The sequence below is a fragment of the Bubalus bubalis genome, chromosome 9, assembly GCF_019923935.1.
Source record: "Bubalus bubalis isolate 160015118507 breed Murrah chromosome 9, NDDB_SH_1, whole genome shotgun sequence".
NCBI lineage: Eukaryota > Metazoa > Chordata > Mammalia > Artiodactyla > Bovidae > Bubalus > Bubalus bubalis.
In genome coordinates this window covers 96,746,721-96,765,383 of record NC_059165.1, presented here as the reverse complement: position 1 = coordinate 96,765,383, position 18,663 = coordinate 96,746,721, and the positions used below count along the sequence as shown (strand labels likewise).

General features: G+C 51.0%; 1 protein-coding gene across 1 annotated transcript; it reads left to right on the top strand.

Moving 5' to 3' along the window:
* The first annotated feature begins 6,383 nt into the window (after window positions 1–6,383).
* On the top strand, window positions 6,384–18,663 carry PIN1 (peptidylprolyl cis/trans isomerase, NIMA-interacting 1). The gene is made up of 4 exons (XM_006044426.4): window positions 6,384–6,540; window positions 8,852–9,064; window positions 17,066–17,176; window positions 18,039–18,663. The coding sequence occupies exons 1-4, from the start codon at window positions 6,483–6,485 to the stop codon at window positions 18,146–18,148; spliced, it is 492 nt and encodes a 163-aa protein (XP_006044488.1). The 5' UTR covers window positions 6,384–6,482; the 3' UTR covers window positions 18,149–18,663.

Below are 18,663 nucleotides of genomic sequence, written 5' to 3'. Positions count from 1 at the left end.
AATACTCCATTTCTGTTCCCTTGGCCACAGCTCCTGAGGTCAGCCTTGACCTTGTCCTCACCCAGAGCCACATTCTGGAGCTGCTTTTGAAAGTTTCACCTAGAACCTTGCTCCAACCCTTCTCCCCTGTGTATTGACCTGGTAGGTCCTTCCTCAGGACATAACTATGTTCAAGTCTAGCCCACTGCTCCTCCCCTCCCCCCCCCAGCCCTATGCTTTCTTTTTGCCATCAAGCTTCTTGGGACGCAGTCTTGCAGACTGCCTGGGATGCTGGTCTATAGTCCACTAAAGCTGGTCTCTCCTTGGTCTCCGCTGGCCTCCTTTTTACCTGCCCTCTTGACTTCCCTACTGTCCCTAGGATTCCCCTTCCTCCTGACAAATCAGAACTATCTGTCTTCTGGTACCCCTGCTCTTTTAGCTCAGTCTCCTCCTTATCTGTCTGCTTAGAAAATAAACCCCCTCCCCCCAATTCTTTTTTAAATTTCATGACAGCCTTGACATGCTAGAGTCCTTGTTTTCAAATTCAGCATAGAAAAGTACAAGCTAAAAGTAAGACCACCCTCCTGGCCTCATTCTCTGTTCTGAGGTGAAGCCTTTTTCAGTGTATTTCTGTAAACTTCCATTAAAAAATTGTTTTAATTAATATTTATTTTTAGTTGTTTACTTGGCAGCACGTGTCATGTAAATCCTTAGTTGTGGCATGTGGGATCTGGTTCCCTGACCAGGGGTTGAACCAGGTCCCCATGCATTGGGAGCATGGAGTCTTAGCCACTGGACCCCCAGGAAGTCCCCAATTTAATTTTTTTTTAATTACTATGCTAAAATCTGCTTGTAAAAAAAATCCACACATTTGCAAAAAATTAAGTTTCTTACTTTTATAACATCCCTAATGACAGTGGCAATAATTAACATTTGAGTGAATCCAGAAATTTTCTGAAATACAATTGGAAAAATTATACATTCTGTAATATTTGTTTTCCATTCAGTAGTTTTTTTATGCTTTTTATTTTTCTATATTAATGATTTTTTTGTCTCATTCTTTTTAATTGGTATTTTTATTGAATTTTTTTTTTTTTTTTTGGCCTTTTTTTACATAAAAGGGCAGTATGCAGGAGGGATTTTTGTGGTGATGGAATTGCCATATCTGGAATTATGGTGGTGAATGCAGGACTCTGCATTTGTCAACCAGGATATAGAAAGATCAAATGCAGCCAGTCAAACAGATCCATATGTATAAGTGAATTACAAGACCCCACTGAAGGAGGTGGGGAAGAAAGGAGCTGATCTAAATAATTTTCTAAAATGTATTTTGATTTGATACTATAAGGCCAAAGACGAAAAGAATTACACACAAACATTGTACTATAGTTGGTAAATATGTTCCTCATAGCAGAATGATTTTGCAATTTCCAAACCAGTCTTACTAATATACATGTGTACACACACAGAGTTGGATACATATATTGCAGATAATTATAGCCAGGTGTCTTGCTGCTGGAGAAAGAAGTTACTGTGAAAGAGGGTGAATAGAACCCCATAGGACTGATGAGAGTTGGAAGCATCAGTATGAACTCATGATTTTCATTTAAAACATTACAGACATACATAGAAATACAGATATGTGCATATGTACATACATTTCCTTGTTTATCCATTTAGAGGGACCAGAAGCAGTGATACCCCAGTATCTAGTTCCAGATCTTGGTTTCTTTATATATATAATTTCACTTTTCATTTATTTTTGGCTGTGCTGGGTCTTCACTGCTGCTCAGGCTTTTCTCTAGTTGTGGTGAGGGGGGCTACTTTTCATTGCAGTGCACCCATTTCTCACTGCAGTGGTTTCTCTTGTTGCAGAGCACAGGCTCCAGGACACAGGCTTCAGTAGTTGCAGCTCCTGGGCTCTAGACACAGGCTCAGTAGGTGAGGTACACAGGCTTAGTTGCTACTGGGCCAGGGATCAAGCCCATGTCTTCTGCACTGGCAGGTGGATTCTTTACCACTGGACCTTCAAGGAACCCCCAGATCTTAGTTTCTAAACAATATTCTCCAATAAAAGGAACCAGGGTTTCTGGGAGAAGTGATTGATTCCTGAGCTAGAGCAGGGAAAATTCAAGCTCAGGGTGGAGCATCTTGAGATAAGAAGTACTCAAAAAAGATAGAAGCATGTTGAAAGAGCACAGAGGCCAACCTGTGAAAAAGCTCTCAGTGGCCAAATGTAGAAAAACTTAAACAACCAAAGAATAATATTGGACTATGACCCAAAGAATGAAATAAATATCCTCAACCCCATGCTCATAGAAATAAATAGCTGAAAGTGTAAATGAGTGGGGAAGAAGGGACAACCCTTCATTACAAAAGGATTTCAATTAATTGTAGAAGGAAAGAGGAAAATAAGAACTCACCAATGCTTTAAAAAAAAAATCACTAATCCTTATATCACCATAGTAATAATTGGTGTAGGCAAGATGTCCTAATAGATGTTAAAATTTGGGGGTGAAAGTTTAAGTAGAAGGATATTTGCACAGACTCAAAAGAATCTCTTCCAAAAGTATTTACTTATTACAAAAGGGAAAATAGTTCAGATACTGTCTTAACCAAGTGATCAAAAATACCACAAGTGTGGGAGGTGACCTCTAAGATGGCCCCTAATGAGCTGGGACCACACTCATACTATTGTGTAATCCCCTCCTCTTAGGCCAGACCTAACTTCTAACAATATAGCAAAAATGATGGGATATCGTTTCTGAGATTAGGTTGTGGTTTCCATCTTGCCCTCTTGCTCATTGATGAAAGCCAGCCAGATACCATGTTGTGAGCTGCCTTGTTGACCCCCAGCCAATAGCCAGTGAGGAATTGTGGTCCTAAATTCCATGTTCGGTTAGCAACTAAATCCTACCAGCAACCAAATGAGGGTGCTTGGAAGCAGATCCTGCCCAGTCAAGCTTTGGGATAAGACCATAGCCGCTCCTGCTGACACCAGCTAAACTGTTCTGCATTCCTGACCCATAGAAACTGAGATGGTAAATGTTAATCCACTAGATTGTAGGCTAACATGTTAGACAGCAATAGAAACCCTAATACAACCAGTAATACATTGCAACGTCATTAACCGCCTGGTACAATGCACTGAGAAGGGCATGTCATCTTTGTGGTGTCCTTTCCAATGATGTATGTGCTGGTGGTGCTTAGTTGCTCAGTCGTGTCCGACTCTTTGTGACCCCATGGACTGTAGCCAACCAAGCCCCTCTGTCCATGGGGATTCTCCAGGCAAGAATACTAGAGTGGGTTGCCATGCCCTCCGCGAGGGGATCTTCCCAACCCAGGGATCGAACCCAGGTCTCCCGCGTTGCAGGTGGATTCTTTACCATTTCAGCTACCAGGGAAGTCCAAACCTCAATAAATCGTGAGAAAATATTGGACAGACATCATCATGTCCAAACATCAGAATGAAAGCCATTGTACTCTTCAAAAGTATCAAGATCATGAAAGACAAGGAAAGACCTAGAAATGGTCACATCCTGGAGGAGGATATTACTAGGGAAACAGGAAATTCTTTTATTTAAAATCTAGTTTACTTAATTGTATTGGACCAATATTTATTTCTTAGTTTTCATCATTATTCTGTGGCAGAATTTCTCAGCTTTAGCACTGTTAACATTTGGGGGGATAATTCTTTGTTGTGGAGGCTGTACATTGCAGGATGTTCAGTAACATCCTCAGCGTCCACCCACTAAATGCAAGTAGCATCTCTCTCTTTTTGTGACAACCAAAAATGTCTTAAACTTGCCATATGTCCCCTGGGGAACAATATCACCCCTGGTTGACAGCCTCTATTCTATTATGTAAGATGCTAATATAAGGGATGGTTGGGTAAAGGACTTTGAGAACTATACTACTTTTGCAGTCCAGCCTTAAATCTAAAATTATCTTTAAAAAAAGATTATTATTACTATGCTAATACATGCTTAAAGTCAGAATGTTATAACTTAAGTTCCTCATTTCTTCCTTCACCTGCATCACCAGTATTAGTCATTAACATCTTTGGATAAATCCAGAAATTTTCAGTGATACACAACTATTTTTATACAGTTTGAGTTAATTATAATACTTGCACAGAGTCGGACATGACTGAAGCAACTTAGCAATAATATACAAAGTTAATTTTTGTTTATCTTTTTGGTTTTATTATGCTTTCTTTTTTCTAATATATATTTATTTGGCTGCACTGGGTCTTTGTTTTGGTAGGTAGGATCTAGTTCCCTGACCAGCGATTGAACCTAGGCCTCCTACTTAGGGAGTACAAAGTCTTAGCCACTGGACCACCAGGGAAGTCCCTTGTTATGCTTTCATACATACTATAATTGCTATGCTGTACTATGTTTTGCTTTTTTTTTTTTCATCCAGCAATACCTACCCTTGCTATGGACCAGACACTTGTTTTTGAATGCTTTCTATAGATTAACTCATTTAATCTTTACATCAAGGATATTCATGAGACATGTTTTTTTCTTACCCTCATTTTGCAGATGGAGAAGCTGAAGTACAGAGGTTAAGTAATTTGTTAAGGTCACAGAAAGTGACCTTGTGGTAGAGCCAGACTTTGAACTCAAAGCAATCTGGTTCCTGGGTGCTTTTAACTTTCAGCTGCATCCTGCTTCTGTAATTTGTCCTAGACATGTTTCCCTGTGTTTCATGTCACTGCGCCTCATTCTTTTTAACAGTTACATAAGGTTGTATGCTATGTTGTTCAGTTGTTAAGTCATGTCCGACTCTTTGCAATTCCATGGACTGCAGCACACCAGGCTTCCCTGTCCTTCACCATCTCCTGGAGTTTGCTCAAACTCATGTCCATGGAGTCGGTGATGCCATCCCACCATCTCATCCTCTGTCACCTTCTTCTTCTGCCCTCAATCTTTCCCACCATCAGGGTCTTTCCCAATGAGTTGGCTCTTCACATCAGGTGGTCAAAGTGATGGTATCAGCTGGAACTTCAGCTTCAGCATCCGTCCTTCCAATGAATATTCAGGACTGACTTCCTTTAGGATGGACTGGTTGGATCTCCTTGCAGTCCAAGGCACTCTTGAGTCTTACCCAGGGCCACAATTCAAAAGCATCAGTTCTTTGGCGCTCAGCCCTCCTTATTGTCCAACTTTCAACATCCATAAATGAGTACTGGAGAAACTGTAGCTTTGACTATACAGACCTTTGTCGGCTTAGTGATGTCTCTGCTTTTTAATACCCTGTCTAGGTTTGTCATAGCTTTCCTTTCAAGGAGCAAGTGTCTTTTAATTTCATCACTGCAGTCACCATCCACAGTGATTTTGGAGCCCTAGAAAATAAAATCTGTCACTGTTTCCACTTTCCCCTTATCTATTTGCCATAAAGTGATGGGGCCAGATGCCATGATCTTAGTTTTTTCAATGTTGCATTTTAAGCTAGCTTTTTCACTCTCTTCCTTCTATAGATGAACTTTAGTTGAACCCTTCCCTGTTGGTGTCCCGATCCCCACGTAAATCTACAGCCCTAGGTCTCCAACCACCTCTTCAATGTCCCTTTAGTGCCACAGCCTTCGTTTTAAATTGACTTATTCAACTGATATTTCAATAAAAAATAAATTTAAAAAGTAAATTGATTCAAACTGAGCTCATTATCCTCCCACCCGCGCTTCCACCCACAAATTTCCACCCACAAAGCCACCGTGTCCTCATCTGAATGGCAATGCCAACACCCACGAGTCACCCAGGACAGAGGCAGAAGCCAAACTGGGAGGGAATTAGTGAAGTAAAGTAGATTTCAAAGGAAATGGAAGGTGTTTGGGTCAGTAAAATAGGGAGAGTCTTGCACAAAAAATTAAAAGGAGGTGGGCTAGTTTTGGACATCTGGGGGAAACAGGTGGGACGAGGGAGAACGGAGAAGCCAAATATAGGCTTCTGGATTCTTAGCTGTTCATCACCAAGGTAACTGCGTTGCTATGGCAACAGCAAAGGCAGCACCGCCTTTTTCAAGAATTTCCTTCGCTGCGGTTACCTCCACACAAGCCAGACACTTCGGCATGGGAGGCTACAGCCCGCGGGCTATGGTTTAGGAAGGCGGGAATTGCTGCAGTAGTAGCCAATCGGATGGGCTCTGCGGCGAAGAACGCAAAGGAGGGGTCGGAACTTTTGAAAGCTCAGCAGAGGGCGTTGAGAAGGCGTGTTCGCGTCCCTTTCCCACCAATTAGCGGCCGAGGAAAGGAAGAGGGCGGGACCTGGGTGAGGCCGGCCGGGGGCGGGGCCCAGATTAAAGCTGGGAGGCTCCGCCCACCCCCCGCTTCTGCTCAATAGAAAGCCAGAGAGTCAGTCCGGACAGTTAGGGTGCCCAATGAGTGCTGTCGCCAGGACCCCTTGCGGGGCGGGCTCAGCCAATCGGCAGCAGCGGTGGGCGGACGCGGGCGGCAGAGGCGGTGCGGCGGAGGCGGAGCGGCCTCTGCGGCAGGAGGGAAGATGGCGGACGAAGAGAAGCTGCCGCCCGGCTGGGAGAAGCGTATGAGCCGCAGCTCAGGTGCCGCGGGGGTCGGGGCTGGGACGGGGCCGCGAGGGCCCGCAGAGGCAAGGCTCGAGCTTGCCCCTCGAGCGCGGCACCGCCGCTCGGTTCCCGTGGGGTCCTGGCTCCTCCGCGTCGTCCCGGGGTAACGGCCCCGGCCCACCCTGTGAGGGCTGCGAGCCTGAGGAGAGGGGAATCCCGAGGAAACTGAGGCAAGGGCCGTGGCCGGGGAGTCCCAGGGTGCTCCCGGGGTGGCAGGGGGATGGTGATCCCGCGGCACTCCCTCAGGCGATGGCCCTGGCCCTGCCGATCTGACTGACACTTTCGTTCGGCCTAATGCACCAGAAGTCCTGAGGGAAGGTCTGTGCAACCCGCTGGTCCCAGGGGGGACCCCTTGGGGAGGACACCCCAACATCATGCTCAGGGCGGGGCCCTAGGGTGTTGTTCGGCCTCGGATCCACAACCTCCTTCTGCTAATACGCTCGCTGCCATCCACACCATGTTCTGAGTTTGCGATATCCGGCCGGTGGTATTCTGCCTGAGAACTGCCCTTGTGCTCCGGAACCCGACTTAAGGCTTTTCCCCAATAATAATGTCAAGAATAGGGAACGTTTATCTCAGGACCAAGCATAGTTACAAGCATTTTGGGTGTGTGCTTTCTCTAAGTGGCCATAATTTTGGGAGAGAGGTAATTGTTACCCCCGTTTTGCAGATCAGGAAACTCAAGGCCAGAAAATGCAAGGAACCCGCCCAAGGTCATTGATTTCAGGAGGTGGGGGCTGGGTTCCCACCCAGTCATTCTGACTCCAGAGCCCCCTACCCTTCTTGCTGCAAACTACTAAGATGCAGGTTCCAGTATTTTACACTTCTTTCTCCATAGAGCCTAGCAGTCATAATCACAGTAATAATTTGATTTTTTGAACATCAGGAGCACTTTGCATACAGCACCATCCACTCTCCACATTAACCCCCTGGAGGTTTGATGTCCTTATTCTCTCACCCCCACTTTTCAGATGAGAAAACTGAGGTTCAGGGAGATGGAACCCATTGCCAAGGTTTTTGAGGCAGTCAGTGGCTCAGCTCTCACCAACCCCCACCCCACCCTGCAGCCTTGACCTGTGGATGCGACCTACAGTGTAAAGCCGATGCTCTGCCCGATTTGGGGCTCCTACTCCAGCCATTTCTACCCAGTTCAGTCCTGATAGTGTTCCCTGAGGGTGCCATCCAGCCCTTCACGGTGTTCGGCACAAGTCCTCCGTGTAAGCCGGGCAGACTCTGCTCCAGGAATGACACCCTATCTCTGCTGGGTCCTACTTCAAGCTTCTTGTTGGCAGCCCTCACTCCATGCTCTTTAGTCTCTGGATAACATCTGACCCCAGTAATGCTGGACCCCAGTTCTGTAACTGGGTAGGGGAAAAGGACAAAACTTTTGTGTCTGACACACATGGGTACAGTTTATGCAGCAGAATAAACACCCATTGCTTTGTTTTGGAGGTACTAGTAGCTGTTGCACTCTTATTGACCAGACGCCTCACAGTGACATGTGCATGCTCAAGTCGTGTCCGACTCTTTGTGACCCCATGGACTGTAGCCCACCAGGCTCCTCTGTCCATGGGATTACCCAGGCAAGAATACTGGAGTGAGTTGCCATTTCCTCTTCCAGGGTATCTTCCAACCCAGGGATCGAACCCAAGATTCTTTTGCTTCCTGCATTGGCAGGCAGATTCTTTACCTCTGCGCCACCTGGGAAGCCCTTGTTTTGACCAGAGATGTATTAGTACGTCTTTCGTTACCCAAATGTTACTCAACATTCACTTATATAACAAATCGCCAGCCATAGGCGTTAGTTTCTGCAAAAATCCCCCAGTCGATAATATGTTAATATGTGTCAAGTGCTATCCTAAACTCGTTACAGATGTGAACTCATACAACCCTTCCAAAAACCATTCAGGCAAGTACTGTTGTTATTTCCATTTTACAAGTGAGAAAACTGAGGCCCGGAGAAGGGAGATCATACAGGGAGTGAGTGGCAGATTTGAACAGGGAGTCTGGCTACTGAGTGCACGCTTCCAACCTCTCTTCCTCACCTTGGGTTATTTCCCCCCCTTGAAGTTATTAATGACCAAAGTTGTTATGTGGTCTTACTTGCTTGTTTATTGTCTGTCTGCCTCCCACCTAGAGGGTTAGCTCCCTAAGTCCTGGTGACACTGGTGGACAGCAGTGGGCTGGCTGAATGAAGGCATCTTGTTGGCCAGTTCCATATCATGGCTTGACAGAGGTATCCTCTGAGCAGGTCCCAGCTAAATTGTGTACCCCCCCGCCCTTCTAGGCCGGGTGTACTACTTCAATCACATCACTAACGCCAGCCAGTGGGAGCGGCCCAGTGGCAACAGCAGTGGCAGCGGCAAAAATGGACAAGGGGAGCCCACCAGGGTCCGCTGTTCACACCTGCTGGTCAAGCACAGCCAGTCACGGCGGCCCTCATCCTGGCGGCAGGAGAAGATCACCCGAACCAAGGAGGAGGCCCTGGAGCTGATCAATGGTGAGCAGGGGTTGGAGACTAGACTTGGGGGAAGGGGTGGTCCCTCTCCCCAAGGGCAGTGCAAGCTTTACAGAAATCACATGAGATCCTCCACCTCAGCCTGCTTAGCCATCAGCTGTGGCCTTGGCCGGCCTATAAGTGCCTGTTGGTGGCATGAGCCTGGCTTCCATGGCTGCCTCTCATTTTCCTCCCCAGCTGGTGTTTGAGAGTGGGCCAGGGTTGGTGGAGAGGATGCAGCCTTGGGGCTGGCAGACCTGGGTTCACATGGTCACTATGCCCCTAGGAGCTCCTTGACCTTGAGAGATTCATGTCACTTCCTTGAAACTCAGTTTTCACCTCTGTCAAATGGACATCGTCATCTCCTTGCCTTCATGGGCCATTGTGAAAGCTCGGTGAGATGAAACGGTGTAATGGGTGGCACACAGTTATCACTTTGCAGGTCGTCATTCAGTGGGAGCTATCCTGGAGAGTAGTGTCATCAAGCAGGGTCTGGGGCACGTATGTGGATGGGTCAGGAGGGAGGTTGGAAAAGTAGCAGTGTTAGAACTAGCCGACAGAGTCAGTGAATTAATTCGGCTCTGAGCAAGCTGTTCGTCGCTCGGTTCTGTGTTTCCTCCACAGTCTAGAGCAGCAGTTGGTAGGCAGACTTTTTCTTAAAAGGCCAGATGGTAAATAGTTTAGGTTTTGTGGGCCATACAGTCTCTGTCAGCTCTGCTTGGCAACTCCATAGCAGCCACAGGTGATGTGTAAACAAATGGGCGTGGCCATGTGTCAATAAAACTTTATTTACAGAAACAGCAGGATTTGACCCCAGGGCTGTAGTCCTCAGCATCCTGGTCTAGAGCTATCTAGTGTGGCCGCTTCTATCTACATGTGGTTATTTTCATGTAAATTAGTTCAATTTAAGTCATATTAAAGATTGGTTCCTCAGTCACACCAGCTACACTGTTCAGTAGTCCCACTTGGTTATAGGCTGCCATTTTGGACAGCACAACTGGAGAATATTTCCATCCTTGCAGGTAGTTCTGTCGGCCAGTGCTGGTCTGGATCACAAGTGTGGTTTCATCATCCACTCAGCCTCTCTCACCAGAGATCCCAGACACCTCCCAGGCCCTCCAACCCCACAGAACCAGCGTCTCACCCCTGCCCAAACAGCCTGAGTGCCCATCCAGTTCTTCCAGGTCCTGGCTGTGTGACCTTGAGCAAGCTACTTAACATCTCAGCCTCAGTCTTTTAACTTACAAAGTTAGTGTTAAGATAATAGGACCCAGCACATAGGGTGAAGAAAAAAAACTGTTAGTCGCTCAGTCGTGTCCGACTCTTTGTGACCCCATGGTCTGTAGCCCACCAGGCTCCTCTGTCCATGGATTTCTCCAGGCAATAATACTGGAGTGGGTTGCCATTTCCTTCTCCAGGGGATCTTCCTGACCCAGGGATCGAACCTAGGTCTCGTGCACTGCAGGCAGATTCTTTATCTTCTAGCCACCAGGGAAGCCCTAGTGCAGTAAAGCACGAATAACAGCCCTTGGCATCTAGTAAATGTTCTGTAATTGCTCTTGGCCATTAAGATGGTGGTTATTAGCACAGGCCTGGCATGGTTAGTCCGTATTGGCTGTTGTTTTGGGCCACATAACTGGCCTGTGGGATATTACTGACACACACCTACACCCACACCTGTTCACCCCATACAGTCCCCAGCATGATAAGTGGCACCTGTTAGCCACCCACTTCTCAGCCTTGTAGAGTGGAGCCAAGTTTTTGCACGGAATCTTGAAGGCAGATTTAAAGAGCTTACTTCCTTGGACTTCCCTGATGGTCCAGTGGTTAAGAATTTGCCTTCTAGTGCAGGAGAGGTGGGTTCCAGCCCTGGTCAGGCAACTTAGGTCCTATATGCCTTGGGGCAACCTAATCTGTGTGCCACAACTAGAGAAGCCTGCATGCTTCAATCCAGCACAGCAAAAAAAAAAAAAAAAAATAGCTCGCCTCCCAAGCTCCCTAGGGCAGGGGCTGGGTCTGTCTCTTTGCCCACTGCACACCGGACACAAAGCCTGGCCCACAGTAGCGCCCACATCCGGGTCTCCTGAACCCAGAGGAAGCAAGAAGGGATCCTGGCAGAGGAAGCAGCAGAAATGAAGGCCTGGGGCTGGGCTCTGGGCAGGACTCAGGGGAAGACTGCAGGGGACTGAAGAGAGATGAAACCCATCAGGGCAGGTCCCATCCAGGTGGAGGAGGGCCCAGGCTGAGGCCAAAAGTTTGGGTCCTTTTCCAGAGGCTGCAGGAAACACATGGCCACGTGACGCTGGGAGAAGGGCCCTACAGTCCTGGCTTTTCAGAAAGAGCTGTGTGGCTGGAGGGTGAGGGGCCAGGAAAGCTGGAAGGCCCAGGCCCAGGCTGGATGGGCCAGCAGTAAGCAGTAAGTGATGAGTGGGGTCTGGCTGCCACTCAGGGGAAGAGGATGTGGCGGGATGCTCAGAAGAAACCAATAGATGACCTCTTGGATGCTTTTAGCTCAAATGGTCCCAGTTCTTAGGCTTCTGGACCACGTGAGAGTGCACAGAAGGTGATGGGCACTTGGAGAGTGAGTGGCAGGAGATGTCGTCACTGGATTACGGGACTCGGGAAGAGGCGCAATCTGGGGAGAGTCTCACTAAGTCTGAGGGCTAGAGGAAGAAACCTTGGCAAGGCAACCATGAGAGGATCTGGGATGAGCAGAGCAGCAGGCCAGAGATAGAAGCCTGGGGGACAGTCCCAGCCAGAGATGGCAGGTAGACATGGGGACATCTGAGCATCGCTTGGAAGAAAAGCTGTTGGGCCTGCCTGGGAGTGATGCCGCCTGTCCCATCTCTGAGGGACTAGGACGTGTCTAGTGGGGCTGACAGCTGCAGTGGGAGCCTGGGGGTACTGAGGTCAGCTTGGGTCTGGGGAAGGGGTATCTGTGGGTGCGCCCAGTAAGCAGCTGGGCCCTGGGGCCTCACCTTAAATCAGTGTAGACTCGGAAGTGTTAGCAGGGGTTGAACATGCCTCCCTGTGCCAGGGGGCCTGGTGGAGGCCGTGGGAGGAATTGCAGCTAGAAACAGTGTGACTTGAACTTGGAGTGGGTAGGAGGCAGGGGGAGTAGATTCTAGAGAGCTTGAGTGGGCAGAATCAGGAGGACTGGGTGATAGAGGGGCAGGGAGCGGGTAAGGTCAGAGGTAATGTGACCCTCCCTGGACTGGCCCATAGGTGGATCTCGGTGCCAGCTGTGTGAAAGTTGCTCAGTTGTGCCCAACTCTTTGTGACCCCATGGACTGCAGTCCATGGAATTCTCCAGGTCAGAATACTGGAGTGGGTAGCCATTCCATTCTCCAGGGGATCTTCCCAACCCAGGGATTAAACCCAGGTCTCCCACATTGCAGGCAGATTCTTTACCAGCTGAGCAATCAGGGAAGCCCAAGAATACTGAAATGGGTAGCCTATCCTTTCTCCTGCAGATCTTCCTGACCCAGGAATCGAACCGGGGTCTCCTGCATTGCAGGCGGATTCTTTACCAACTGAGCCACCAGGGAATCCAGCTGTGTAGCTTCAAGCAAGTGTCTTCATTCTAGGAGCTTCAGTTGGCCTCATCTGTAGAATGGGCACAGGGTGGCCTGAAGATCCAGGGGCCAGCCAACCACTGAACGCTTAGCAGAGCAATGGGCTCAGTGTCATGCTGTCTGCATGGTAGAGCCTTAACCCCAGTCATGTAGGTGTGTGTGGTGGGGGCCAGGGTCAGGACAAGGCCTTTGCCTACTGCAGCCTCTCCTGCTTGCTAATGGTCCATGGGTGGAGCACTGGGCCAGGGCATGGGAGGCCTGGTGGGCTCCGCATGCAGAGCCTCCACTGACATTGGCCTGTGGTCTTAGTGTCCTGAGATGGGCCCCCTCAGGGGTCTTTATGAGGGTGCAGTAAGATGGCGCAGACTTCAGTACACTTGGTCACCAGACACCCATGTGCCAGGTCAGCAAGCTTTGGGCATCAGGGCCTGGTTTCCTCTTTGATGAAGAAGGATGTTTTCTCCCCGTCCCCTCTTCTCATCATGGGCTTGTTCCAGGTAATGACGAGATCAGCCTTTCAGTGGCACAGTCTGCCGCTGGCAGCCTGGGTCCCTCCGTACCCATGTAGAACCTGTGCTCCCCAGTTGCCTTGAAAAGCAGTGTGTCCACGTTTTCTGCTGAGGCTTCTTTCTCAGGGCCAGCTCCTCTGCAGCTCTTGGGCTGCAGCCAAAGGCTTGTCAGGGATCTGGGGACCGGCTGCCTGTCGTTGCCTGTGTCCTTGTGTAAAGAAGCCAGGCCACAGAGAAGCCTACTGCCTACTGCCCATTCCTCCATCCCTACGTGCCCAAGGTCGCAGAGAGGCCCCAGTGTGAGTCCCATCCCCGTACCCCGTGCCCAGGGTCTGGAGGGTTAGTGAGCGCCTTCCACCCAGTGTCCCCACTCACGGTGGGTGGCTCCCTTCCAGGCTCCTGGTTTCAGGCTGGGGTCTCTGATCTCTAGACATCCTCTCCTGGAATTTGGGGTTTTTTTTTTTTTAATATTTACTTGGCCGTGCCTGGTCTTAGTTGCAGCATGCGGGATCCTTAGTTACAGCATGCAGACTCTTAATTGTGGAATGTGGGATCTGCTTCTGCAACCAGGGATCGAATCTGGCTCCCTGAATTGGTAGCACAGAATCCTAGTCACTGGACCACCGGGGTAATCCCTGGAATTTGGGTCTTGAGGAAGGCAGACTTAATTCCATCACCTTTTTCCCTGTCCAGACCCTTTCCCTAGTTTGTCTCTAAACCTCTTTAGAGTCAGAGAGCACTCCACTTGTTCACTCACTGTTGCTGGAATCATTATGATGTGACTGGCTGCTACAACAGAATACCACAGGTTGGGTGGCTTAGCCACAGACATTTATTTTTCACAGTTCTAGAGGCTGGAAGTCTAAGATCAGAGTGTTGATTGGTTTGGTTTCTTCTGAGGCTTTTCTCCTTGGCTTGCAGATTTTCACCTTCTGTGTGCTCACCCGGCCTTAACTCAGTGCATGTGATGGAGAAAGAAAGAGCTTTTGGGGGGCCTTTTTTCTTAATATGTATTTTTATTTATTCAGTCGCACTGGGTCTCAGTAGTTACAGCAGGCAGGCATGTGGGATCTTTAGCAGGAGCATGTGGGATCTAGTTCCCTGACCAGGGTTTGAACCCAGGCCCCCTGCACTGGGAGCGTGGAATCTTAGCCACTGGACCACCAGGAAAGTCCCTAGCTTTTCACCTTGGCTTGTGGCCAGACTCCCAAAGGTCAGCTTTAGAAAGGAGAGCTCAGAAAGGAAGTCTTGTTTCTTTTTAAAAAATCATTTCAGGGACTTCCCCTGTGGTTCAGTGGTTAAGACCCCATGTATCCAGTGCAGGGGACGCAAGTTTGATCCCTGGTCATGGAACTAAGATGCCACATGCCATGGGGCGTGGCCAAAAAGTAAGAAAAAAAATCAGTCCCATCCAAGCAGAATATTTTTTTTTTTTTTAAACAAAAATGTATTTATGTATTTGGCTGCATCAGGTCATAGTTAAGGCACGTGGGCTCTTCGTTGGGTCATACAGGATCTGTCACTGCGGCATGAAGACTAATTGCAGCTTGTGGGCTTAGTTGCTCAGAGGCGTGTGGGATCTTCGTTCTCAACTAAAGATTGAACACATGTCCCCCAGCTTTGCAAGGCGGGTTCTTAACCACTGGACCACCAGGGAAGTCCTGTAGCAGAATATATTCTGAGAGCTGCTGATCACAGGAAGATGTGAGTGCTACGAATGATGGGGAGAAAAGCTCGGCTTTTATTCAGTTCTTAGGCTGCTGTTGCTTGCGTCACACACACCGTGTGTCCTTGCCAGGCTGCCTAGTTTCAGGGATCCCTGCAGCTGTGCCCCCAGCCCCAGTGGCTGGAGGATGCTGCAAGGGGTGCTTGAACAAGGCTCAGGACCGGGGCCAACTCCCCAGATGCTGGGCCCATGCAGCGGTGCTCCCCCAAAGTACCTGGAGGCGGGCAGGTACACTGGGGGACGCTGCACTCAGGATTCCCTGGCTGGGTTTACTGGAGTCCAGACAGGAGAGGGGGGGAGCATATCTCAGTGTTGCTCGGGTGAGACTGAGGACATAACCAGAATCCAGGGAGAGGAAGAGATGGAGGAGGGGAATCCTTGTGCCATCCAGTTCAGATCGGAGTCAGCTGTGGATGTGTCAGGCACAGGGGGTCCACCTGGCAGCCACGGGGGTTATTGGGAGCCCACCCGGGTTTTCACGGCAACAGGCACTGCAGGAACTTCCCTGGTGGTTCAGTGCATAGGACTCCGGGCTTTCACTGCTGAGGGCCTGGCTTTGATCCCTAGTCAAGGAACTAAGATCCCACAAGCTGCAGGGTGCAGCCTCCCCCCCCCCCCCAACTCCTCCCCAAAAAAAGCCACCGCAGCATGCGGGCCACAGGGGGCTGGGCCGTGTCACATCAGAGAGCCTGTCTGACCAGGCAGCACAGTGCGGTGACAGCCAGTGCAGACCACAGGGTGCAGACGGGTACGCAGGTCAGAAAGAAGCAGGGCAGTCCGAGTGGCCGGGCCCCACAGAAGGGAGGACAGAATGCTGACAGCGGGTGCCATTTGTCAAGGTGTCTCTCAGTGCCTGGCACTGTGCCTCATGTCCCTGTGACTGGCTGGCAAATGACCGATGGTCGAGGCTCAGAGGCACAGGGACACAGGCCAGGCAGGGGTCACGGGAACAGCTGTGGAAGCAGCCAAGCAGATCAGATGCCAGGACACGAGTTACTGCCGTGACCTGTAGTGAGATGGGGGGTGGGGTGACGGGTGTGCTGTCGTAGCGTCCTGGACGGATGGACGGATGACAGTGACAGGTTAGACCGGAGCCGGAGATCCGTGAGCCAAGGTGAAGTTCCCACCGGCTCAGCGACAGGCAGATGGTCTGGCTGGGTGTGTGGGTCTCTGAGCACCAAGTGGATTAATCAGCAGCGTCCATGTGGCGCTCAGAAAGGTGCCAGGCATGGCACAGCCTCGTTTAGGTCAGACGGGAGCCATGGGTGGAAGTGTCACCGTGGTGGTGCCCTCTGCTGGGAGCCCTTTCCCTCAGTCCTCTTCCTTCCCTCCCATCACCCCGGTCTCCCTGTCCCCCCAGGGAGAATCGGTATCTAGTTTGGGCTGCACAGAGGGTGAATCTGGCGCGCTGCCAGCTCACCCCATCAGGGCAGCTGGGAGAAGAGCCGTGTCAGCTGCCCCGGGGTGCAGTCTGCCGCCTGTCCCTTGCTGAGTCCCAGCCAGGCCGCCTCCAGGGTTCTTCATGACACCCCAGGAAGTGGCCCTGGCCTTCCTCACACTTTGGTCAGACGGGACAGCCGAGGCCCTTGCGCTGAGGGCTCAGCCATCCCCTGTAGCAGAGCTGGGCTAGTGCTGTGGCCTCCTGCCTTTGTCCTAGAAGCCTCTAGAAAATTTTCCTACCACTGCCCTAGGGCGTCCCAGTGTCCCTTTTGATTTTTATTTTCTTGGCTGCGCTGCTGTGGGATCTTAATTCCCAACCAGGGGTCAAACCTGTGCCCCTTCTGTTGGAAGCCCCGAGTCCTAACCACGGGACCACAGGGAAGTCCCCCAGTCTCCTTTGTAACGTCTGTCCTGTCTTCTGCTGCCCTCCCCAGCAGAGCCTGGAGGTAGACTTTGTCTCAGTGTGTGGGGGTAGGAAGAGGCCGTGCCTTGTTCATTATGTGTTCCTGTGTGTGTGTAGGGAGGGGGCAGTTACAGAGAAAGCAGTGTAGGACTGGGGTAGGAGACCAGCTGCTCTTGAGGTGACCACAGGGTCATGGGTGTGTATGGCTCCGGCTGTGGTTGTGCATGCACGCTCATGCACACTCAATTGGCAGGGGTTGCAGGCTCCCTTCTGAGTGAAGTGCTGCCCTGCCCGGAACCCTCTGCCCGCCCTGCCCTGACTGGGAGGCCTCCCTTTGTGTCCCTCTTGCAGGCTACATCCAGAAGATTAAGTCTGGAGAGGAGGACTTTGAATCTCTGGCCTCACAGTTCAGCGACTGCAGCTCCGCCAAGGCCAGGGGAGACCTGGGTGCCTTCAGCAGAGGTGCGCAAAGAATGGGCACCCCTGAACCCCAGCAAGACCCTCTGACCCACTGGTGCCCGCACCCCACCTAGAGGGATGGCCCCTGTCGCACTGTCCTCTGGGGTCCACCAGGTGGCAGCAGAGTCCCTTCCTCAGGCTGCAGAGTCTTCTCCTCGGTGGTGGCATCTCTCTCGGGGTGGGGCGTCCATCTGTGTGTCTCTATGCTCAGTTGTCCCCATCACAGGCCCACCAAGGTGGGTGCTCGCTGCCATTTCCCTCTCCTTCTGTTGAGGTGCAAAGCTGGGGCCCCTAAGAGTCCCAGAGCACGTCCCCCAGAATCCTCTGCCCGTCCTCCTGGGTGGAGAAACCAAGAGTGAGGGGAGGAGGGGGTCAGATCAGCAACCCCGCCAAGTTCAGGCCTCTCCACCTAGGGCTGTGGGAAGGGAGGAGCAGAGGGAACCAGGCCGCTGCCTCCTCCCCCTCCATCCTGGGGTCTCGAGCATCAAGGAAGGGCCCAGAATAGGCTGAGGGGTGTTGGGGAGCCAGCAAGGGGCTGTGGGCAACCCAAGGAGGCAGGTGAGACAGTGTGGCAGGGCCCAGGAACCGGGCCCAGGGAGACCAGTTTATCATTAAAACTCCTCTCAGCGCACAGTGGAGACAGCCACTCTGCCCTCATTTGTCATGCTGTCCTCAGGCTTCCCGGGGCCTCCCTAATAGCCTTGCCGCCCCCAGCTGCGCCCAGCTCAGGCACTGTGACAGGGCCGTAAAGTGCATGACGGATAAGTCCAAATGAGGGCCCTGGGAGCACAGTGGGAGCCCTGTCTGCCCAGTCCCGCCTGCAGGTCTGGACCCCACCCACCATCTCTCCTGCTTCCTCCCCCAGGTCAGATGCAGAAGCCATTTGAAGACGCCTCCTTCGCCCTGCGGACAGGGGAGATGAGTGGGCCCGTGTTCACGGATTCGGGCATCCACATTATCCTTCGCACGGAGTGAGGGGTGTGGATGGCCCAGGCCTGGCCCCCCGGGGGGAGACGGGTGGGACGGGGTGGCTGGGCCCGCAGACTCCGCTCCCTGCTGCCGGCCAACCAGTGGGGACCCCTCCCTTCTCCTGTCACACAGTATTTATTGATCCCAGAATGGCTGGGAGGGGGCCCTTCACCACTGGGTGCTCCCTGTCCGCTCCCGTTGGGGCTGTCCCTGCTAGACCCCCCTCCCCTTTAGGAATCGACTTCAGAAGGGCACAGGGTGGAGAGGCTCCCTGGGCTCCCAGGGCCAGGGTTGGGAGTGACCTGTCCCAAAGAAAAGGCCTAGTTAGCTGAGCTGCCCCTGTGCCGCACCAGGTCCAGGATGGGGGCAGGTGGGCCTTGAGTTTTGCTGGTTAGGCCGTGTTCCTCTGTTCAGTTGTAAAAAGCAGACGCTCCGCGTGGGGCCCAGGCTGCTGGCTGCTATGGGGCCTCTCTAAGCAGCCATGCAGCGCCTTCCCACCCTTGATTAAACCTGGAACCACT